The 25,324-nt window shown below is 36.4% G+C and overlaps 1 protein-coding gene across 13 annotated transcripts in view; it reads right to left on the minus strand.

Annotated features, from left to right (window-relative positions):
- MAP4K4 (mitogen-activated protein kinase kinase kinase kinase 4) overlaps positions 1-25,324 on the minus strand; it is a 243,155-nt gene that overhangs the window by 14,479 nt on the left and 203,352 nt on the right. For 4 of the 13 annotated variants that reach the window (XM_039355760.1, XM_039355763.1, XM_039355758.1 and 1 more), the window contains 11 exons: positions 23,012-23,242; positions 22,024-22,130; positions 13,800-13,951; positions 12,569-12,666; positions 11,087-11,095; positions 10,415-10,590; positions 8,827-8,947; positions 7,651-7,842; positions 3,879-3,996; positions 3,459-3,629; positions 2,850-2,993 (listed from right to left, as the gene is read on the minus strand). In XM_039355760.1, the coding sequence (XP_039211694.1) occupies positions 2,850-2,993; positions 3,459-3,629; positions 3,879-3,996; positions 7,651-7,842; positions 8,827-8,947; positions 10,415-10,590; positions 11,087-11,095; positions 12,569-12,666; positions 13,800-13,951; positions 22,024-22,130; positions 23,012-23,242 (1,519 nt within the window). The remainder of the gene's footprint in view (positions 1-2,849; positions 2,994-3,458; positions 3,630-3,878; positions 3,997-7,650; positions 7,843-8,826; positions 8,948-10,414; positions 10,591-11,086; positions 11,096-12,568; positions 12,667-13,799; positions 13,952-22,023; positions 22,131-23,011; positions 23,243-25,324) is intronic. The other 9 variants (XM_039355770.1, XM_039355766.1, XM_039355764.1 and 6 more) reach the window with 5 other exon arrangements.

The raw sequence follows: 25,324 nt of genomic DNA on the forward strand, positions 1-25,324 counted from the left end.
GGGGTCGATCGACCTCTTTTGTGGGGTCGCCAAATGTGGCGATCCGCCATTTTGTCGCCTCCGGGGGCGCGCTGCGCCTCCGGGGGGGCGGTGCCGCGCACGCGCGCCACGTGTGGGGCGGCGGCACGCCTCTGGGGGGGCGCCACCGCGCATGCGTGCCACGCATGGGGGTGGCGCCGTGCCTCTGGGGGGCCGCGCCGCGCATGCGCACCGCATGTGCGGGCACCGCCGCACATGCGCACCGTGTGCAGGGGCCTGCCCCCATGCGCGCCGCGCACGGGGGCACCGCGCATGCGCGCCGCGCACGGGGCCCCACCCCCATGCGCGCCGTACCGCGCATGCGCATAACGTTTGTGTGACGGGGGTCGCTGTCACACAAACGTTGAGAACCGCTGTGCTAGGGATCACTCTCACTTGAGTAATGGAGTAACATAGTAATACAAGCACAGAGATATTGCAAAAAATGAAGTTCATAGAATAATTATATTTGATACAAATGTAAAATATTTAAAAAGAACTTAAGAACACAAAAGAGCTGCAAATCTAGCACTGTATGTTTTATCAATCAATCACATGACCAGAAGGAGCTTAGTCAAGATGTAAACAGAATAGTAACTTCTAGAAGCTGTTCTGTGGTTCTCCATACTAAACCTTATATAACTGGCATTGCCATCAATGAACTGGCAGGGAAGGTTCCTGTCTGAATTGTGGGCAAGTGATGTATTAAGAAGGGAATATGAAGAATTCAAGTAAACAGAAGGTGTAACAAATACGAAAGTGCCAAAACTGTCTCTTATACTAAATTATGTAGTAATTCTTATTTTACTGTAGTAAAATAGAAAAGTTAGCAAGTAGCTACAAAATAATTTCTGCAAACTGAATGAACTGACTTTATTACAACAAACATTATTACGAAATTATTACAAAATGCAATTAATGTGCATGAATGCAAAGTGATTCACTTTGGAACAAAAAAAACCCACCAAAAAACTAAAAAAATAAAATAAAAAATCCAAGCTTCTTCAGCTAATAGTAATCTGGAAAAGAATCAACAGCAATAGAAAATGTCAATATATTTGCCAAATACATTAATGCCTGTACAATCCCAAATGGTTGAACTATACTTGAATTATATGTACAGCTCTAATTATCTGATTTTAGTTAGAAAATATGAAGAATGTAGCAATCATCAGAGCTGCTCCCCTCTATATCTGAATGACTTATGAATTAGGTTGTGCAAATTTATGCAAGATAGGGCTTGAATCAAAGCAGCATGTTTTAAATGCAAATTTCAAAAGAACATCTAGTTGGCCTCTATATCTATGATTTGATGGGCCCTTTACCTAATCTAAGAGTTAAATTCTTAGCAACAAATAATCTCCTTCTCAATAAATTTCTCTGATACGTTTCAAAATCAGCTACTTGGTGAGTTCATGCAATTTGAGAAGAAATGCCACTCTTTTTTTTTAAACATAAATTTCATGCCATTTAATTTTCCTAGGTGTACTGATTTTTCTATTAAAAGAATAATTACTGTAACCACATATTACCCAGGTATAATGGATGGATACCTCTACAATTTCCTTCACTTTTTTCTAAATTAAACAGTTCATATGTTGTATCTTCCCCTCGTAGGAGAGTTGTTCAAGTCATCATTTTAGCTGCCCCTATTTCTACAGATTTTAGAAAGTATACCTTTAATTAAAATTTTGTAACATATTTCCAAAACATTTTTCAAGTTTCAATATATTTATGCAAACTCATATACTTTATTTATGATTTCCAGAATGCATTTATTTACTGAAGTTGGGGTGGGAGGGTTTGCGATGTTTTTGAACTAGATTATTCAATATTTTGAATTTCATAGATCCATTCTTAAAAATTGATAAATGAAATTCATATTGAAGTTTTACTAAACTAAATCAACAATTCATTTCTAACAATGAAGTTACATCTTAATAAAATTTCTTTAACAAGACATACTAATTTTAATATGAATCAGGTTACAGCATGGTTTTATGTAGAAGAGGTAGCTATTTTATTAGACTCATATTCTGATTATCCTTTAGGAGTTCAAAGTAGCTCACAGCACTTCCTTCTCCATTTTTCTCCCATGATGACAACCCTGCAGACAAGGCTGGTTTAAGAATGTACAACTGGCCAAAGTCACAGGAATAGTATAAATGAAAGGTAGCATGTCAGTTTATATTACAGATTTTCATCATTCAGACCTATCCTGGTTGGATAGCAAAATTTCAGTTTGAATGATGCCAGTAATATAAATAAGATAAGTTATTGACGATTCAGAGAGTATAAATAAGAGTTGCCTTCACCATATTTATCTGAGTTTTGATACAGTTTGGACTATGATATATATCACAAAACAGATATAAGCCAGAAAAGTTTACAATGTATATATGCTTGCTCTCATGTTTACAAGGCAGTTTGACTTTGTAATCTGGTAGCAATTTTTTAAAGCTGTGATTTACAATCATAAAGCAACATAGTTTTAGTCAAAACATAATGTAAGCAAGGATAATGAAGGATAGTAGGAACTATTGTGAAAATGGAGTCATTCAATAAGCTTATACCCAATTTTTTAAAATAGCAACCTTGATAATAAAAACAGGTATTATAATGTCCCCTGAATGTTCATCATATTTTTAATCAGAGAGGGTAGTTATAAAATATCCCTTGGAAAAATGAATGCTATTATCATATAATAAAAAAATTGGCTTCTAACATTAATTGTTCTTCATGCAAGAAGTAGACACTTGTAAGTGTAAAATACAGGTGCAACGCAATAGTAATACTGCTATTAAGGTTATCAAAAAAGAACTTCTGTCTACCTGATATTGTCACTAAGACATTCAAACCTTCAAGTACATCCATTTGCTGAAACCTCCTTCTGTTTATTAGTGGATAAACCTTCCCTTGGCCACTTCTATCCAATAACATCAGGCCACTTTCTGTCCCCACTAATAAATTAACTCCTAGAATGAACAAGATTAAGACAAACACAAGTTAATTGGATTTTGGATTTGCTATTGTGGAATATTTAGCTATTTAAATATCCAACAAAGATTATCATGGTATAAAAGCTATAAAGCTCCAGAAATGGCTTTGAAATACTTTATAACCCTACATCAGGAATTTTCATACTCAGCTTCAATTTTCAATTCTCAATAGGAAATATTTATTAAGAATTCTCTTGGTTACCATTGGAATCAAAACCTGTCATTAAAAATTATTAATACAATACCTAAACATGACAAATCAGACGTATCATTAAGAAACATTCATGTTCATAAGTAGGACTAAGTCCTGATCTAATTAATAAGTCATACAAAATCAGCACAACTTCTATATTCTTAATAGATTTTCTTAATTTCATGAATAAGCCTGCAACTTTCAAGCAAATATAGGAGTGAAATAGCAGCGAGCATTGGATTCTATACCCCATAAGGCAGCACATAAGATTTCAGAATTGAATCTCTTCTTGTATTTGCGGATCTCTGGGGTGTCACTCTGTGGCCGTGTATTTGTAGGATTGACATTAACGACTGATCCTTTTCTGGTTGGATCCTGCCTCATTGCTTCTGATCTCATTGCTTCACTAGAAAATCCCACTGAAGAGAGGGACAGAAGAGAGAAAAATGTGAAAAATAGAGAACATTTATAGTAATCTTAATATGCAGATGTTATACCTACATGAACACATTATGTTAAAGATCTCAATGACTTCAAAATAATTATGTTTGACTTTTGCCTTTACAAAAATATAAATGAAAACATTAAAATAAAGAGACATTATAAACATATACACTTTTAAAAACTATTTTTTATACTATTGATTTGTTGCTACTCTTATAACTTACCAACAGAAGTCACAGTAGTTCCACTAGATGGAGATATCTGTAGTAATCTGGGGTCTATAAAAGGTGTGAAGGAGGATGAAGATTTGTGTTTCTGCAGTGTGTTACTAGCGGACTGAGTCTGCAATGTAAATTTCAAATAATCATCTTAATATAAAACAAGTTAGTTATTAAAGAAACAGACATTTCATTTAGCTGTTACCATACAGCCTGATTTTCAGACGCGCTACATATGTAGAGACAATATAAGTGGTTCTTAAAAATAAGTAAAATTTAAACTACTGCTATGACAAAGCAGCCTTTGTTTTGGCTTTCACAAAATGTATTCTGAATATATTAAGCTTTATACTAAAAACTTAAAAGAATCTCCTCCTGTTGAAATAGGAGTCCCTGTTTTCTAAATCTTGGACTTTATCGTCCAAATTTTGTTCTTTTTTATTTCATTGTTTTATTCCCTACTTTATATTTCTGCCTGTGTCTTTTATACTGTCAGTAACCAATTGAGAAATATGATCTCCATATGCAACAAAGTATGCACAATTAAAAATTAAACTACCAGCTTTATCATTTTGACTTGTAATGATGTTTAGTATTATTTTCTTTTTTAAAAACTTTTATTTTGAAAATTGGATTCTTGCCAGAAAGTGCAGCATGTTCTTCCACCATCATTTTTACAGAAAAATATTACGATAATATTAAACAAGTGGACTTATTAGGAGGAGAAATGTGTAAATGATGACATGAAGATACTGGTGTATCTGGTTATAACACTAAACATGAAAAATACAAACAAGAAGGAAAATGAAATAATGAAACTTTTAGAATGGCTTAAAAAACCTGTTATGTATGTTATGTATGTTGTACAGAGTATGATGCATCTTAAAAGAAAATGACAGGAATGAAAAATTAAGTATGCCATATAAAGTTGATCTAGAAAAATAGCAATTTAGATTTAAATTGTTTTATGCCTTTTCTACTCATGCTGTTCAGTCTTCTTTCCTAGTAAATTTCTATCACTGGACATCTTTCACTATTGCCTCTAAAAAATATTTGTTTCCATTTCATATTATTTTGCTTCTATAAAACATATCTCCTCCAGAAACAAAATACATACAATTTAACATTAGGAGAATAATGAGGCTAGCACATTATTCTACCTGTTGATCATACTGTGCAATTACTGACATAAGATTTCTTTTGCCATTTTTTCTGCATATGGAAGGCTCCCTTTGACCATAGGATGAGCATCAGATAGACAAATTTATACTAATAAATGAAGCTTTCATTAGTACAATAAAACCATTTATACAATCAATTTATATCAAATGGTATGCAAAAACTATTATTAAAAAATTATTAGAAAAAAATTATTAGAAAAAAAAATAGGGAGATCTTTATCATTTATAACTGCAATGCAAGCTTTATAGTCAGAAAGGGAGAGCATTTGTCATATTACCTAAAAGAACTGCACAAACTGCATTTTTATATACTTTACTGATAGAGCATTTAAACAGAACTGGCCATTACATGAAACAGAATTTCTTATTACATATAGATATTACCTAAGTGTTGATATAAACCATAATTACTTTTATTGTTTAGCAACTTGACATTCATTTCAGAAAAGAAGATAGCCTTTCCGTTCAGTTGAGTGCATGCTTGGGTATAATGTGTTTCATTTCATGAGAAGATTAAATGTATAAACTATACAACTTATCAATCCTCTTAACAGTAGGTGTAACTAGGAAGTGGTATGCTAGGAGCTACACACACAGAGAAGCTAAGAAAATGTGAAAGTGACCTAAAGTTGAGGGTCTAGAACTTAGAATACCATATTTATTTTTCTGGGTTGTTTCATTTTTCTTTATGACCTACTAAATGGACAAAACTATCCATGACTTGTTAAATGAATCTGATCTTAAGAGGAAAGAGCTCATGTAATCACTGCAGCACATACTACACAGGATTTGTTTTGTCATCTGAATGCAATCTATATCTATTTCTAAAATGTTTAGGAACTTTTGTTCATTTATCATTATTTCTATATTAAATAGAGAAATAGATTTATTTTTAGATATTTTATCTGATTATTGGACAAGCAACATACTATAACTGTGCTTCATATCATGTGGTTGATAATGTCTATATGATTTTAAAAAGCAATATATAAGGATTTCCCTTTTTCTAATATGAATAAGCAAAAAGCATCAACTTGGAATTTACTGTTAACCACTCTTAGGAAGTAATGAGGCATATAATCTAATAACTGTTTACAAGGTATACCTACTGTGGTTTATTAGCCTCATTGTCTTACAATGCTGGAATCTGGATGAAGATTTCATCTCAAAACTTAGTTTAGAACCAATCCCTCAAACTGCAATTAAAGTTTTGCCTCAGAATTTAAATGGCAGATACTTTAATCAGAAAATTACTCAATTAGTTGCCAGTCTGCCTTCTTTCATTACTAAACATGAGCTGCCATTACAGTTTTAAGCATCATATGACTAGTTGTATGCCATTTATACTAACTTTTAGATCTTGTGGTGATTTTACAAGGATTAGGCTATTATTGCCATGGCATACTTTGCTTCTGATTGAGAATCTAAAAAAGAGCTCAACGTCAAGAATCCCCAACCCCTGACCATGGCCTACTATTGGACTGTGGCTATGTGAGCAGTGAGACTGTGGCTATATGCCAGTGCACATGCATGCATACACTCAACTTGTGCAAGTGGTGGGCCAGCACACGTGCACATATGTGCGCAGTTCAACTTGCACAGGTTGAGCTGGCCGTGCCAGCCCACCACTTGCACAAGTTGAGCTGCATGTGCACGCGTTCACACTGGCCCACCACTCGTGTGGCCTGGTTCCCCTCCCCCCCCCTGGGCTGCCAGGTTACAGAGTTTGGGGACTACTGCTCTAAGTGGTTGAAAACAGGGGTATTTAACTTCAATGCAGTAAGCAATTTCAAAACAGCTTCACTCCTCTCATACATGAAGAGTCAGTTTGAGTAAGGTTTTAGCCTAACAGGATGAAATGAAACTGTTCCTATGCTAAAAACTTGCACATCTTATGTATTTAGAAGAATTCACGTGCATAATGTATCTTCTTTATTGCTAGTGGATGACATTTTAAATCTCTTATAGCCTGCAAACTGAAAGGGTATTTGTATTCCGGGAAAACAGCCTCCTATTTTATAGTCTCCTGTCAGAGCAGAACCATATGTTAAAAACAAGGCAGCTCATTTTAACTAACAATATAAAATAAAACAAATTTAAAAATTCATAAAAATAAACTGATTATTACATTAATATTTTCCCCTAAAGGAGAGACTTATGATTAGGCTTGAGAAAGCTTCCTTTGAAATACAGTGTATCCTTTTCCAAAGCAAGGGCTCCCTGCATGCACAGTTCTCGAGCACTGTGCTAAATCAGGCAGCACTGTTACTTGAAAAAGCCAGTCACACTAGGATTACTTTTAGACACTTCCCAAAATAGCTTTGAAACAAATACTGATAAAACACTCAGTTTAGGTGATACAAAAGCCATGCAATTAATTACTTGTAAAAAGCAAAACAAAATAGTAGTCAACTGGCAAATTTGGGGTAAAAATTCTATAGTCAGAGTGCTGAAATGTGTTACTTTGGGAGAGTGAAGGGACAGTGATAGGAAGAAGAGCAGCAGAAGGGACACTAGTTGGAAATTCTCTGGATGCTAGCTATTAGGAAATACATTTATAACCCTATGAAAGCAGCCAGCTGTGGTGCAAGACATACCTCATTAGTAGTTAGCTTGTCCTGGGGTGTCTGTGGGGACATGGTGGGTGTCGGCTGGCTGGAGGATGGGGAGGAGGAGGTGGAGGAAGTGGAGGAGGAATGGCTTTGCTGTAAGAGATCTGGCAAGAGGTGAATGCGACCGGCAAAGCCATTGCTCTCATGATGGCTGGCACGCTTTGTGTCAACTGTACTCTGTAGAAAAAACAGGCACACTTGTCTTGCTCAAGTGCTGTGTACAAGTCTATGCCCTAGCAAAATGATCTATTTTAAATGTTTCAACCAATGCATTAATCAACCAAGCCTTCACTGTGGAGTGGGATTTACTGTATTTTTTTCTTGCAAAGCCAATTTCTTTACTGGTTTCTACAGATCACATCTATGATGGCACTTGTGTGGATTCTCCTTGTGACTTTTTTTTTTTTTTTTTTGCTATCATGCTTGCATTCAATTATCATTCTGGTGAATGTCCTAATTTAGCTGTTTAAACAATAATCATGCCATCTAAATAAAATATGGGGGCTCCATTACAAAAATGATGTTCAGTTGAAAAATAAGAAATGTAATTAGTAAAGTTCATGCCCTGTGATGTACTTAACCTAATATACCAGGAAGTTCAAGACAACAGAGGCCTTTTCTCAACCATTTCTTACATAATATCTCATTACACCAAGATTATGGCCCAATATTTCTACTCCTAAAGATAAGTTGCCTTGGTCTTGAAACCTGCCTAGATAGGAAATGTCTTGTGTAAGCTGGCTGAACTCTTCAGTGAGATAGTGTGGTGCAACTGTAAGTGATTTAAAATGAACTAGATGATCCTTATTTTACTGTTTCAGGGCTCTCTCACCACCTTCTCTTAAGATGCCATAAGAAGTGATACAAATGCAACTGACTTTACACCAGGTTCCTGCTATGACATCTACAGTTTTTTTTATTCCACATTAGAAGAGATTAAAATAAACACTGCAGAATCATACAACAGTCATTCCAATGTATGCAAGCAACACACAGTGGAAACGATAGGTGAAAACTATTATTCCCTTTGCATGCTCTAAATCTGTTTATTCACAAATGGCTACCATCTGGGTCTGTAACCAATTTTAAAGTGGGAAAAGATAAATGAGAGAATGAATGAATTGATGAAAAGGAACAAATACATATTGAAAGATGCATTACCTGTCGGACGATTAAAGTGCCCTCCTTGGAAGGAGTCATGGCAGGTTCACTTTCCACATCATCATGCACAATCATTGTTTTTACTGATTCCGTTTCTCCATTGCTGAGGTTCAAAGTGGATCTGTTTGGTGAGGACATTTCATAATTGGTGCTTCAATATTCAAGATTCACTAAAATATTAAAATAACTACAACTACAGAATTACTTATTACGTATCCATGAAACACCTGTCTTTTAAGAGATTATGGAATTAGAAATGAATTGTTATTGTTACCATCAGACTTAGCCTTTTATTTTTCTCAGTTTGTTATATATTTTTCTTAAAGTTTATTTTTTAGAAGTGTATAGTAAAAAGGACAACCGTATAAATTACAAAGATTCTGTCAGTGCTGCGGACAATTGAGAAATTATAGCCATTTTACCTTTTGCTTTCCTTGTGCTTTTTTCTGTTATTTGGGATTCTCAGATGTAGAGGGGAGAAAGGGGGAATGCTTGAGCATTTTCTGTTAGCCATAACATTTGTAGCTGGGTGAGAATCAAGGTCAATGTTAGATAAAGTTTTGGTGGGTTGAAAAGTTGGGAGGAGAGCCTGCGGTTTAGAATAATTGATGAATATGATTTATGGGGTGGGAATTGCAACTTGTTACTTTGTATCAGGGGGAGGAAACTTTAGTCTATGTACGTGCAGATACTTTGCCACCTATTTACCAGCCGATACTTTGATTCCTGAATAAAATGTTCTTTGAGGAATAAATCTTTGCCTTGAAGTTTTTTAAAAGGTTTCATCTATCGCAGTGGTGGCGAATCTATGGCATGCGTGCCAGAGGCGGCACTCAGAGCCCTCTCTGTGGGCACATGTGCCTTGCCCCAGAGATGGCAACCGTCCCTCTTCAACCAGCCGCCGCTAACTCACTGAGGTCCCACGTGGCCGGATGCATCCTAGCACGGTTGGCTTCCCTCCCCCCATCCCATCCCTCCTGGCCTCGCATGCTCTCCTTTTCCCAGGCACAACCCACTGCATCGCCTCCTCAGCTGTCGGCTGGCCGTCCAGCTCAGAGGCGGCTTCTCTGAACTGCTGGTGGTAGACTGTGGAGCCCCAGAGTGCGCTGTTTGAGGGGCCGACAGGTTGTGGCTGCTGACGGACACTGTCAGCCCCCATGCGCTCACTGGCCTATGCGTGGGGGCCGATGGGGTCAGGCAGCAGCCACCCTGGCCCCTGCCTCGCCTTGCCCTGCGGCAATGGGACCCCCGCCCTGCCTCGCCTCACCCTGCAGAACAAGTCTCCTGCCCACTGTCCCACCTGCCAAAGACCCCCTGGATCTCCCCAACCCTGCCCAGCCCCCACAGACGTCCCTCCCCACGAGCAACATCAAGGTGACTACACCTACCTTGGCCACAACCACTCAGTCTGCCATGACCACCACAGCTACACCCACCCAGTGGGCCACACCCACCTGGCACCCGGCGATACATAAGTGGGTTTTGGGGTGCAGTTTGAGCACTCGGTCTCTAAAAGATTCGCCACCACTGATCTATCGGAACCATGATAGATTCTTTAATAAAGGGAAATAGGAAAAATGCAACTAACACTGCTCTGGCATCTTCAGGGCCAGAAGTAGATTCATCAACTCCTTCTTGCTCCATATCATCCTCCTCCTCATCTGTTGTTCCTGATTCTTCACTTGATGATGAATAATCTGTCACTTTGTGAGGTGGTCGTACATCTTCCACTGCCCGCAATTCCTTTGCTAAAGCAGTTAAATCCTAGAAAGAAAAGCATATCATAACAACGTTTCAAAATTAATGCTGAACCTGTTTCAACAGTTTGTTCCAAGAACTGAATCCCATTAATTAACTGATACTTTTATTTTACATTTGGTAAATTATTTTAGGAAATACTGATAAACTGGTATATGTTTTAATGCTTTAATTCTAATAGAATTAAATCAAGCAAAATTCACTTCATATAACCTTCACAGCAGGATTTGAAATTTAACATCTCCTGAGATAGGACATGAGTGTTATTGAATGAAATTCTTTTCCTATTAGTTTTCTTAATTTAGCTTTATCATATAATCTCTTTCCTCCTAGTTGCCTGTTATATTCTGCCCAGTTTTGCTAACAATAGTCCCTGAGATTCCACAGATTTTTTTTGGCAGTTTCAAATGGCCACATGTGGAAAAAGAGGATGGAAAGTTTTGTAAATTTAAATTAAGTCATGTTAAGGTTTGAAGTTATTCCATAAATTAACTCTACTTACCACTTCTCCCTGAAGATCAGTCACATGACAAAAAAAGCAAATCAACATTGGACCAAGATATGGTGCATGGTTTGGGAAAGGAAGATAAAATGCAAAATTAGTACAGGAATTAAGGCACTTATCTTGGAGGGTCACTAAAATTACAACATTGGCTTACTTAAACACTTAAATGAAGGAATGAAATACATAACTAAAATACAACATTAATTCAGGAATTAATCCAATTATCTTGGGTCTTAAAGATACTAAAATTACAGCAGTGGCTTACTTAAAATTTTAAAGGAAGGAGTAAGAAAGTAGAGCATGAAATAAGAGCGTGACATGGGATTATCAATAAGAATCAGTAGTGGAAAGTAGAAGCTTGTTTTTCCCTATTTCCCTTTAAATTTTATAAGAAACAGTAATATAAAAACCAAAAACATCTTTGCTGAATCATACTAATGAACTGCTTCCATAAAAAGTCAAAATGACCTCAATAGGGGGAAAGAAAGCAGATATAAGATTTAAGGAAACAAATTAATTTTTTTCTAATATTTGAATCAAATTAGATTTGGCCCTGCTGATCTTCAGAAAAGTTTTCTATTAGTGCATAAGTAAACAAGCTAATTTTAATGTATGGGAAAACTATAACTGTGGGAAACTATGTGTACAGATTTAATTATAGAAATGAAAGGCAACGTCCCTTCTACTGCTGGACGAAATGCAGTTAGGGGAAAGAAGAAACGCTGCTTTTTTTACTATCTGCACAGATTGGCTTTCAGTACGTCACCTCTGTTGAATGGAAGGGTGTTGGTGTTGAATGGGCAATAGAGCTAAAGGCAACTCAGTAGGGTTTTCAGGAAAAAATGTTTGCAAATTGAAAAATATGTTTTCCTGAGTAGTATTGACATAAGTAAGACTCATGGCTTTCTGTAATGAGTTAAGAATGACTGGAAGTCCTGGTCTTGAATGTCCTAAGTTTAGCACAATTGTGAAAGCAAAGCAAAGCAAAACAAAACAAAACAAAACTCCCTTCAAGAAAGTCGGGGGGGGGGGGGAGAGAAAACTCTAACTCTACCCATTTCTGTGCCCTATTCACTTTGCACTATCACTGCCTATGGAGATTCTTTCTTGGCTCCATGTTAACATAGGTCTCAGTCATCAAAATCATCACTGTAATTGTGCCTAAAGCTTTCCCATTTGGACTGACTGTCACATAGTTTTCAAGAATTCTAAAATCTCTTAGATATTATTTGCTGATTTAAATTCCGCTTGCTTGGGTTAATTGCTTTGAAATAGTTATTGGAAATATTATGAAATTAAAAATGCTAGGAATAAAAATAAACTGCTTATGTTATCTGCAGATGACCAACGTTAATAAAAATTAAACATCACACCTGATTCATTCATTTCCTTATCATCTAATTCAAACAATTATCACTGTCTTCTATGCAAAGATATAGACCATAAATATAGAGCTAACAAGCAACAGAAGAGCCTTACCGCAGGTTTGCAGGGTCTGAAGACTTCTTTCTTCTCTTCAGTCTTTTTGGCTGCAGTTTCATTACGCTGTGAAGGTGAACCTTCAGATTTTGATGATGCTAAGTAATCAAGTAACACAAAAGCCCAGTTTATTTAAAAAAATAAAATAAAATAGAAAAATGGAAACATCCAGCAACAAACAATCAGACAGTTCTTGCTACCATTGCAAAAAAGAAAACAAAGCCAGTGTTATAAGGATCCAAAATAAATAAGAAAAAGTTTCTGAAGCATTTGAAACAGAAAATAGTTATTAAAAAATGTCAGTTTGATTAATAGAGTCAATATTAATAACAGACCATAAGAGAATAATGCAGTTAGTACTTGGTTAACAATAATTCAGACCAAGAACTTCATTACCAAGGAATGTGGCCATAGAGTGTGATGTTATGTTAGTATATCAACGTACAATGGTAGTTCTGGTAGTTCTACTTGCCATTTTTAGGCAAATCCCACATGGTTATTAGGTGTATCATTATCGGATTGTCATTTACAGCTTCCTGTCAATCTCCTTTGCTTGTTGGAAGTTGGCAGTAAATGTTCCAAACAGCAAACATGTGACCACAAGACACTTGACTGTCATAATTATAACTTGTCAAATACAATCACATGATCAGAGGGATATTGTGACAGTTGTAACTTCAAGAAGTATTCCCAAGTTTGCTCATTTAGCAACATCATAACATTCAATGGTTGCTGAAAGAATGGTTAGCCAAGGACTACCTGTACATTTCTTTATCAACATATTCAAAGGTATTCTTTCCAGATTAAATTTCTGTTTAAGTGTTCCTACATATATAGCTCTTATAACTTAAAGTGACTTGGAAACAGAAACGTTTGTGTGTGTGTGTGTGTGTGTGTGTGTGTGTGTGTGTGTAAAATGCATGTAAGTGTGTATATTTCATGTATGTGCCAGTATAATCTCAGCATCATATAGGAAAAGTCTACTACCCTTGGTCTTACAGAAAGTGTTAAGCATAGGTTATAAAAACTTCCTTTTGTAGAGGGATAGATAGATAAGTAAGTAAGTAAGTAAATATATAATTAAATAAAATTGTTTGAAGGTTTATAAATGCATGTGGCTCTTCTTCACTTGAAATATTTTTTTTTTTTTGCTTATATCTCATTCAAAATCTCTTTCTGGATGCAATGAACCTGGAATGTATTTGTGGGAATAATTTATTTTTTTCCTTACATCTCATCCGGAATCTTTCTCCAGATCCACTCTGGGAACCAGGATGGGAACCAGGCTGTGAACTCGAATTGCTTGATCCAGAAGAACTTCCACTTCCTGGTCTTGGTACCAGTTTTTCCACTCTTTCCCAGAGCAACCGAGGTTCTATATTGCTAAAAATGATAAGATTTTTTAAAAAATGATTAATTATGACCTTTCTTTCTTTTTTTTAAATTAAAATTCATATTTTACCTCTCTTTTCGGATAGAGATTGGAAACCTTAGACCTGCTAGATTTTCCTGTTTGGTTTACAAGAGCTTAGACTGTTCTTCTTCTTCCTGCTGATTTGGTGCCTTTTCTCAATAAGAAAATAGCTTGAATAATTTCAGATGTTAATCTATTTTCAACTAGTTTTTCTCCTCAGCTGTCTCCTCCTGGATATAGTAAAAGGGGATACATTTTCTTTAGCTTAACACACTGACTGTGTCAGCAGAAGTGAATCCGCTTTCTGAAGATCAAGCTTCTTATTTCTACTCTTGGATCTGCCCATGGGACTCTTTCCATTTTAATAACAACTCTGTAGGCAGGCAAGATTGAGGGATAAGGGCCAGCCTAAGGTCACATATAAATTTCCATGGACAATTTGAAACTGAATCTTCCTAATCTCAGTTTTAGCAACATTTCTAGGAGATAGGATCACCCTTTGGTCACTGCATTTAAGCCTGTTTTATTAATCTATATCTTCTTAAAGAGTCCAACTGAACACATGAAAACTAAAGCAAGCAATTTGAAAACACAAAATTGCATTTACATGATTTCATCTGGTTTGGGAATATTACGCCAATGAGGTCACTATTTACTGAGGCTTATTTATCAACTAGGAATGCCATTTCCAACTCCTTACTCAGCCTTTATGGTCCTTACAAGAGCTTTGACCTGTTTGCACCAGAACAATAAGAAAAAAAAATAAGTTGTACATGTTGTGCTTTCCCTTTGGAAGGTAATGCAGCTTATGCTAAAACAAAAAGTCATGGAAATGGATAGCAATGACAACAGTTACAATAAGAAGAGTAGTGGGGATACCCAAAATCTAATAATCGAATCTGCATTGCCTATAACCTGTCTGAAAAAGACAAAAATGTACATTTCAGAAATCTGATCTTCATTAATCCACAAATAAGACACAATAAAGGCAAAAAGCCAACAAGAATAACACAAATATAGTTTATGTGAGTCTAGCAGCTATTTTGTGCTAATGTTTAAAAAAGGCATCTGGAAATTTCACCTTCAAAATTACACTGTTTACTATTTTTTATTATTGCCCTTGAAATATAAAGTGTGTGTTTCAACAATGCAAGATTAATCCTTTGTAAAAAAATACTTTGCAACACTCCATGCTTTATCAAAACTTCTTAGATTTCCAGAACTGAAAAGATAATAAAGCAAGTATTTATTTATAGAAAAAATGTATCCCTAGGTATAATTTTAAACCACTGAGATTAAACCCTCAGCACAATACAAAGAATATATTCCACAGATTTGAAAGACACTATCAATGATGTCACTGAACTCCTGAACTATAATTATCCATTATGATTTAGGTGAGGTATAGGAAACAATCTTTTTAAAATCTATTCAGGAATCCCAAAGATGCTTTTTTCATGAGGCAGCTGGACTTTCTTGTTTTTCTTTTAAGACATTTTGCTTCTTATCCAAGAAGCTTCTTCAGTTCTGATTGGACAGTGGGAAATGGAAGGATTTATACTCCTTGCAGACAGTTTCATTTGCATTTTTTAGAGAGGCCACCTTGAGTTTATCTCAGGTCACCTGAGTAGTGCAAATGGGTGTGGAGCCTTCTTGGAACTGTTGAAAGGACTGTGTTGCAGACTGGAGATAGCTGATGTCATATCCCTCCCCCTCTGTTGAGAGAGGACTGTTCAATTTTGAAATAGATGGCTTTTTTAACCCCTCTTTCAAATCAGTGGTCCTCTGTGTCTAAAATGTGGATTTTCTCCTTCGAAAGAATGGCCTTTGTCTTTTAAATGCAGATGGACTGCTGAATCTTGTCCTGATGGGTTTGTTCTCCTATGTCGTGCCATGTGTTCAGAAAGTGGTTTACTGCATATACCAAGCAGATTGCTCAGTTTGTATCTGGATGTTTTATCCTTGGGGTGGACAAGTTTCTGCCTTTTTTTATAACTATAACTATTTTCTGTTTCAAATGTTTCAAAAACATTTTCTTATTTATTTTGGATCCTTCTAACAGTGGCTTTGTTTTCTTTGTTGCAATGGCAGCATCTTTGAAGATGTGGTCTCAATGACTCTCCAAAAGAATGTAAATGACCAGCTGTCTGCAAGGAGTATAAATCCTTCCATTTCCCACCATCCAGTCAGAGATGAAGAAGCTTCTTGGATGAAAACCAAAATGTCTTCAAAGAAAAACAAAGAAGTCCAGTTGCCTCCTGAAAAAGCATCTTTGGGACAATTATGACCTAGATCAGCGGTTCTCAACCTATGGGTCGCGACCCCATTTGGGGTCAATCGACCATTTCACGGGGGTCGCCAAACCACACTGTCCGCCATTTTTTTCCCTTTTCCCTAGCTGCTCTACTCCCTCTTATTGGCTTTCAAAAGTGCCGTTCCTGCCTCCCTCCTCCTTGCACATGCGCAGCTTTTTTTTATATAAAGTTAGGAAGTTTCAGTTTCAGAGCACGTGGCGGAAAGCGAGAGAGAAACAACCAAAAGCGGTAAGTTTCGTCTCTGGGGGAAAGGGGTTAGCAAAAGGATGCCACGAGCTTAAAAGAAATCGCAATAAAGAGGACGGCGAGCATGCATACTGTCCACCCAAACACACACCAAGTCTTGTTGCAGCAACATTAAGCCACGACTTACACGCCTTCTTTTAGTCTGCCTTCGCGATAAGCCAGCAGAATCAAAACTCCCTCTCTCTCTGGTGGCATTGAACCCACAGCAATGGTGTGTGTGTGTGTGTGTTTGTTTAAACAGCAGCAACAAACAATAAAAAGTATGTGTGTGTGGGGAGAGGGGAGATAATGATAAAGGTGACAGACCAGGTTTTCAAGCCGATCTCTTTTGCGGTGTATCCAGCCTGACCCCATTCAGAAGAAAGGCAGGCTGCAGCCGGAAAGAAATGGGGGAAAGACATCTGCACCTTTTGTTACACTCCCCGAACCCCCCTCCCATTTCTGAGTGGCCTCTCGCGCAGATCTGGTCAGGGAGCCACACAATTCTGGGAGGCGAAAAGGGGTGCAGGGATATTTCCAGAAACGAGCAAATCCAGTACACACAGCGACGCCCATATTCTCCCCGGCAGATTCTACCTCTCGCTGCAAGAAAACACATTTAAAGTTTCTCTGCCCCTTTAAACCCAAGACCTGCCTCATTTGCATACTAGAGCGTTTCCCTGATTAGCCCAGCTTAAACCTTAAAGCTCCGACATCCCTCAAAAGCCGCTTCTCCTGATGCCAGGATCAAAGAGAAAGCTGTTTAAACTTCACCTATTTTTTTCCCCCACCTCGGAAGGTAACTTAGGTTCCTCCATATCGCGTTCACCCAAGCCAAGCCACCATCTGAAAATGGGCCTCGGGTTGGGCATTGATTGCGCCTGCAGTGAGGGGGGGAAGTAGGGACCGCCTTTCCTAAAAAGCCCTGCGCGCCCCCACTTTCTTTGCCGGTTTTTTCTCCCCCCCCATCCACCAGCTCGAGTACGTTCGCATTCCCTGAACCAAAAAAGCCGCACTCAATATATTCAGCTGAGCGGGAGGTCTGGGATCAGTGACGGGGCTGCGAGGCTGGCCATTCCCATCTTTTCCGTGCTTCCCTTTTGGTGATTTGCACAGCAGGGAATATTATCTTTCTAATTTTATTTACGGTAAGTTTCCAGAATCTGGCATCTGCTTTTCTGATTTAATTGCATAGCCATAGTGGCTCTTTCTGTGCACGTTGTTGACTGAGTCCTAGGCCGACTCCACTTGGGGCTTTATAAATAAGAGCCCTTGATCCTTTTTACCCGTCACTAATGTTTGGATCTCATCTTCAAAATGTCTTTCCCTGCAGCGAATGAAATTGATTAGCATGATGTCCTTGCTGTGATTATAGCATGGATATATGAATTTTCAGAGGTAACCAATCAACTGTGTGTAAACTTCCTCTTCATGGTCTGGATCAGGGAAAAATGGAGTTTTCCTTTGGAGAACATTATGGTGATTAAATGAATGAAAATGGAGAAATATCTTCTACTCAACTTTGCATAAAAAGTTAAATAATCTTATGCTTGTAATATTGATGTCCTAAATGGCAATTACACTGATAGAATGTTTTATTTTCAACACTTTTTAAAAAATGTTAACAATTTTAATCATATTGCTAAACATTACTTCACTGAAATCTGCATTGAAATAATATATTGTATCAATAATTATAATAAAAGGGGGAGGAGCAAAAAATTACCATCCCATACATTCAGTGAGAAGAAGTGTTCCCTTGCAGTGGCTAAAGAGCCTGGGGTATTATGATTTGATTCACCCAGCATCCAAAGCAAACCAAAAAATCTTATCTTGGTTTTGTGGTTGTTAAACCATGATTTACTGTGGAAGCTGCTGTTATGGTTTATTCAGCTAATAGAGTTCATCAGGTGCCTGGTTCGGCATAAAGGGGAGCCCTTTGCAAGCAGCAGTGATATAGTATTACTAATGGATTTTTGTTTTTTAAGCATAGTGATAAAATCCTTTCTGGTCTGAAGGCTTGTTTTAAAGGGCTTTCTTTTTTTTTTGACTTTGTTCTCTTCCAAAAGAAGCTTGTGGTGCATGGTTTACACTTGGCAACTTTTTCATCAGTAAATCTTGGCTTAGGTTGAAACTCTTTTGACTATTTTAAAAGTAATTCCAGTCACCTTTGTAGTTTTCCTAGAAACATCCAGAGAAATGTTTTTTTTTTTAATTACAACCTGTGTCATTTGGGGGTGGCCATGTCCACCAGATACAGAGCTGCAGATGCCCAGAATTGGTCCTGCAACCTTCCATTGTCTCCCACTGACTCAGATCCACTTAAAAAATATTCCTCTACTCTGCTTTCTTCCAAGTACAAACAAATGCTCAAAGAAATTAGCTTGGACTTTGGAAGGAGGTAGCATCAGTATGTTGATGGCATTTTGCTTGCCTTGTGTTTGGCCCAGAATCAGTGTCTGAGATCAGTAAGGGGTTGGGAGGGAGCCAGTCAACTACTGAGCTGATTGTGCAGTCAAATGGTCTCAGTCTGCTTTCCTTTCCTCCTGAATGAATCTTCTTCACCTGGATGCCCTCTTGATGTGTGGATTAGAATTTGCCTCAACTGATGCTATCAACTGGTGATCTGGAGATACAGATCTTTGATACAGTTTTGGTAACTTCTGCAATGTATTGCCTATGACTTCTGGTTTGTGATTTGGTGATCTCTGTGTTTTCTTGCAGATGTTTCATTACCCAACTAGGTAACATCAAACTAGGAAATACCGTATCTTCCGGCCTATAAGACGACCCCCAACTTTTGAGAAGATTTTCAGGGTTTAGAATCCTAAACCCTGAAAATCTTCTCAAAAGTTGGGGGTCATCTTATATGCCGGAAAATACGGTATTCCATTTCTAGTTTAAGTTTCTGTTACTACTAAACCTGTTTTAAGACTTTATCAATTTACAATTTCCATAATCAAATATTGTTTTACTTCAACAGATTATCACTTCAATTATCTCTTCCAGATATGTTCAAGTTCTTAATCTCTCTCATCCCTCTTTTAATCATCAGTCTCATTTATATCTTCTTCCAATAATAACTAACTTAGTTAAAAAAAAGAAACAATGTTAAACCTTACTTCATTTCAATTCATTACACAAACTTCAAATCACATCCAAATAATTATTTACATTGCCATTCAGAACAGTAGCAAAATTACAGTTATGAAATAGAAACTAAAATAATTTTATGGTTGGGGGTCACCACAATATGGTGGCCACGCCCACTTGGTGGCCACACCCACTTGGTGGCCACACCCACTTGGCCACGCCCCCTGGGGGTCACCACAACATGGGGAACTGTATTATGGGGTCACGGCCTTAGAAAGGTTGAGAACCACTGACCTAGATGATTAAGAATCTACATAGACTATTCAGGAATGCTTTTGAATTTGAATAACAGTTGCATTCAAGCAATTGCAAGCTAGCTTTCTGCTAGCTTCTCTCTTGACTTTTAAAAGTTGGAGTGAAGCAAGGATGGTGTTCTTGTCCACATTTTTCTTTATCTACTAAAAATATATTCATATGATATCTTCAGGTTATTATGAGGTATTATGTTGGGTCTCTAGAATCCAAGCTATTTAGTGTTATCCAGGTAATTCTCAACTTATTGAGGACTTACAGTTGCTTAAGAACTTTCAAAATTATGATGAATTTGAAAAAAGCTACTTATGGCCATCATTGCAGTTAAGACTTTTGGACCATCCCTGCAGTCTTGTGATTGCATTTCTGGTATTTGACAACCAGTTCACATTTATGGCCAGTTGCAGTATCCCATAGTCACATGATTACATTTTGCAATGTTACTTTGCCACTTTCTGGCAAAAAAAAAATGCTTATTGGATAATCTGGCTTTGGACTAATGATCATGTGATGTGCTTAACAATCACAATGATTCGCTTAATGACCATCATCAAAGTGATGAGCTCAGTTACATGGTGACTCAATTTATGATCACAGTGACTTACAACAAAAATTCTAGGGTCTACTGGGATTGTAAATTGAGGACTACTTGTAAATGTAATCACAATACTAATGTATGCCAAGAAGCAAACTAGCTATAAATACAGAAAGGAATATTAATATAACATCAATGCATTGTTATATATCCATTAACAAACTTGCTTCTACAGTCTGGATCAGTATAAATTTATAGGATTCTTTAAAGACAGTCCAGATATAGTATATTACAGTGATTCACCTGTGATACAACTGAGAAAAAATTGGCCATATACTCTACCAGCCTAAACTGGAGCCCATTGTAGTGCAGACTATCACTTCCAACTAATCACATTCAAATGTTGGATTATGAGACACTCCAACAGATTGTGATTTCTTTCTTTCTTTCTTTTTTAAGAGTGTATGATCTTTGGCCATTGAAAGCTCACTGAATGACTGTAGCAAAGCTCAAACTACCTCACAGGGTTGTGGGAAAAACTGAACAATGAAATGTTATGTATAGTGCCTTGAGCCCTTGGGGAAAAGGCAGGATATAAAATAACTGAATAAATATGTTAATCCTGATCCAGCCTGTCACATGATATACTGTAAGCCTAAAGGTCTAGTAATTTTCTTGGGGCTGATGACAAAAGAAAAGTAAACTGCTCTGTCATTTGTGGGTCTGGCAAAATGCAATCTATATTCTAAAATAAGCTCTACGATCTCTAGAGGTTAAGCTAGAGTTTAATGTGTTACTCTACAAATGACTAAAGCTAAAATCACCATACCTTTCTTGCTAAAAAATGAGAAACATCAAAATGCTCTCGTATTTTAATATGATTAAATCAAAGGAGGGATTTTTTTGATGAAGGTCTCACTGCAAATTCAACACATTTGTCACCTACTCTAGCAAGTCTCTTATGACTAACTTAGACAATAAAGCTAATGCAATTATGCATTGCCTAAGAGACTGATCATACATAGAATCCACATTCTCAATCTGTACAAGCTGACAAAATCACAAAACAGGTTTAAGAGACATGATTAGAAACTGCTATAACTTTGGTATCTGAGGGAGCAGATGTAAGTTACTTTAGCCCATAAAGTGCTCCACTGAATTGTCATAATTAAACAGAATTAAAGAGGAGATGGATTAAAACTGGTCAATGTAACAGACAGGTTTCTGCAATCATTTCTGGTATTTCAGTAAAGTTAAATAATAAGTAAATTATTGTTTTTGCTACTATTCTCTGACATATTAAATATATTTTAAAAAGAGGCTGAAGTATGATAACCTAGCACAGTTCTTCAGAAGGAAACTCTATATAAATGGTGCTGGAAAGTTATTAAGATGTTATTACTTCCTAAAGATATAAATACACCTTTTGAGATTGCTTAGCTATAGCAGGCTTTGGCTTAAAAAAAATCAATACAGCTCAAATCTTATATTCTGAGTGAAGATGGGATTCCAGAGTGCTTTCCCCATCAACCCTTGATGTCAGGAAGAAAACATTACAAACCTCGTGGAGTTTCTTTGACCTGCTTGGTTATTTTGCTGCCCAGTGTTTTGTAGTGGAGAATCTCGGCGGGATAGCACAGGTGATCTGGATGTGGTTCTCACTGGTACCTTATGGAATAAACAAGGGGAAATAAAAATAATTAATATAGTGTTGCATGTGGAAAACTATATTTCTTTTGCTCCTGTAAAGATATACATAAATATATACACAGATATATTACTAAATATATAAAGCTATATTACTAGTACCTAAATAAAGTAATTCTATTGGTTAAAATGTTCACCAACTATAGAACCCATAAATCCAGTTGGACTGCATTTAAGATGTTGAAAAAATAGGACACTTAGTAAATAGCTAGCATAGAAACAAATAACTATTCATTCACAGACGATCATGACAGAACATAGAACTTTAAAGCAAAAGATTTACAAAGCAATAGGCTACAATAGCATGGGGATTTAGAAAATTAAGCTCTAAGGAACCAACAAATGCTTAGTAATGAATCAGTAAAAGGCAGACTAGAAGGAAAGCAAGATTATATCTGATAAAAGTAAATCACATTAAAAATGTTTTTGTGGTCAATAGTATCTTAAATATTTACTGACTTAAGTTAATTAAAGGATGAAAAATAACTTTTGGCTATGATTTTTTTTTGTTTGTGTTTTCTTGGATATTACCTTTTGTATGATAAATATTTTATTTATGAATAGTAGACAGCTTATACATTTTTGCTGATCTTCAATTTTCTATAATCCCTTATCTACTTTCAAAGGCAAATTCTTCTTGAAAAAAAAAAATGAGGAAGAGGAGGAGAAGGATTATTATTATATACCACCCTTTAAAAAAACTCCGCAGAGTGGCATATGAACATATTAAAAGCCTGTTTCTGATATTCTACAGGTGTGCATTCATTAATTAAATACCTAGCACATGCCTTCTGTTATTCTTTGGTTTAAAAAAGTCAAACTTCTGTCTTTCTATTTCTTACCCTTGGAGGAACCTCGTCACTGTCTGATCTAGCCCAAGACTTTTGGGTGGGGTCAGGTACCTCAGATTTAGAGTCAGAACTTTGATTTAGCACTTCACTGCGTGAAGGTGGATATGGGTCCTGAGAGCGCAGATGGTGATGTACAAATTTGGGAGAAGGGTCACTGAAGGAATGGGACCGTGAGACAGGGGGAACATTGTTCTTGAGAGATGCCAGATGAGACCACTGTACCTTACAAAAAAAAAAAAAAACATAGAACATTCAATGCGTTCTGTACAACTGACTTTTCCCAATTAAACACAGAATAAAAGGCAAGAAGGATTTAGCTACCAGGGTGGTCACATCAGCGGTATGAAGCAAGGCAAACACATGATGAAATCAATGGGCTTAAAGCAAGGAAGATGCTTAGAGACCATGAAAAGTTATGAACACAGTGTAGTGGCATGTCGGAAAGCATATTCTGAACATACAGGTTCATGGAAGGGAATGATAGAAAATCCCACTTGTTCTAACATGTGGTCAAAGTTCCAAACCAAATTTAAAACATCAATAAAAGAATCAAATTTTGGAGTAGTAGGAGTAAATACAAGTAACCCAAAAGCTGGTAAATACAATGGCTTTGAAACAATTTACTGGTATATTCAGAATGTGAAATATGTTGCATTTAGACCAGGGGTAGGCAACCTTGGCTCTTTTATGACTCGTGGACTTCAACTCCAGAATTCCTGAGCCAACATAGTTGGCTCAGGAATTCTGGGAGCTGAAATCCACGAGTCATAAAAGGGCCAAGGTTGCCTACCCCTGATTTAGACATATGGAAGAATTACATGAAATTAAAAGGCACTGTTTATTTTTCAGCAAATATATGTACTGGTTTATATATGTGCTCTGGTGAATGTACGCATGTATATGTGTGTGTATATACAGTGTAAACATCACATATGCACACACTCAATGCACACACAAAAATCATGTAATATGTGATATATGCATACACTATATATTTACATATATGCACATTAGAGACCACAAAATATGATCATATGCACTTTACTGTCATATGCAAGGTAAACTTTACAATAACAATTTATTACTGCACCTATAGAATTATACTATACTGTGCCCTTATTTTTTCTTTAGTATCAGAACCTGTTCAAACATGAAACCTAACTAAGTTTCATAGAATTCTAGAAAGAAAAGGATACATAATAAAGAAACAGGATAGAAATACACAGAAAATTACTAGGAAAATGTATTAAGAGAAAGGATGGCTAAAGGAAGTTTTTGTAAATTTAGAGCTGCCTATAGCATAAATGTATTACATAAAAATATATTTTAGAAGAATATAATGATTTTAAAAGAACTCCTTCTTTTAAATAGTTTTTTAAACAGAACATTATTAACTACCACAAATATTCCTAACTAGTTTATTTTTTCTTAACATAATTTTCCTCAAAAATTTCCAAAAGATTTTCCTAGTCAGAAATAACTGGGTATTTTTGAAAATTACAATTACCACATTTTTTTTTACTTACTATTGCCAATAGTCAACAATCACATATTGTTTTATAAAGACAAACCTATCAGATGGATCTATACAAAAATTTAGTCACTATAATTGTTTTTAAATACATAGTAACCTATATCATTGAATCTCTTGGAGAGATCATTGTCTTTCCAATGTTATCTTGAGAAAGCAAGCTGTATTAGAAAACGGATCACACACTGATCTTTGGGCACTGCTTTAAGTTTGGAAATTGAATCCACCTGCTTGAAAAAATTCTCATTCAGTATTTTCATTTTGCCAGAGCAAGTATGCTTTTAAATGGAGAATAGAAACAAAATTAAATATTATTTCATTTTCATTTCTCTTTAATTAAGTTGGAATGAATTAATACTTTTAATGATTAAGTCAGATAGTTAACACTAGCCTTCCAGTACATTAAATACTGTGCTTTGGTAGCAACCTCTGGAATATTCTGGGAACTCAATTCAAGGCTTTCAGAAACTGAACATGTCCCTGAGGCAGAAATAGTGTCCCTTTACCCTAGTTAATTCAACTATTATCTTAAGAAAATTGTAGGAAAATGCATCAAACAGGGGTACAATTCTATTTTAACCACTGCTAATCCATGTGATGGAAAGTCAGTTTTATGAACTAGAAAAGCAGTAGATAGAATTTTTCTTTCAAAATGTCAAATTCAGAAGGAATGAAATAAAAATAATGTTTACAATTTTAAGAAATGCCAAGGAAATATATGAAAAAGATATTTTTGACTGAGAGTATATGTCAATGAAGTGTTAGCTTACCAA

Source organism: Crotalus tigris, unplaced genomic scaffold (genome assembly GCF_016545835.1).
Source record: "Crotalus tigris isolate CLP2741 ecotype Arizona unplaced genomic scaffold, ASM1654583v1 scf7180000018759.1681925, whole genome shotgun sequence".
NCBI classification, from domain to species: Eukaryota; Metazoa; Chordata; class Lepidosauria; order Squamata; family Viperidae; genus Crotalus; species Crotalus tigris.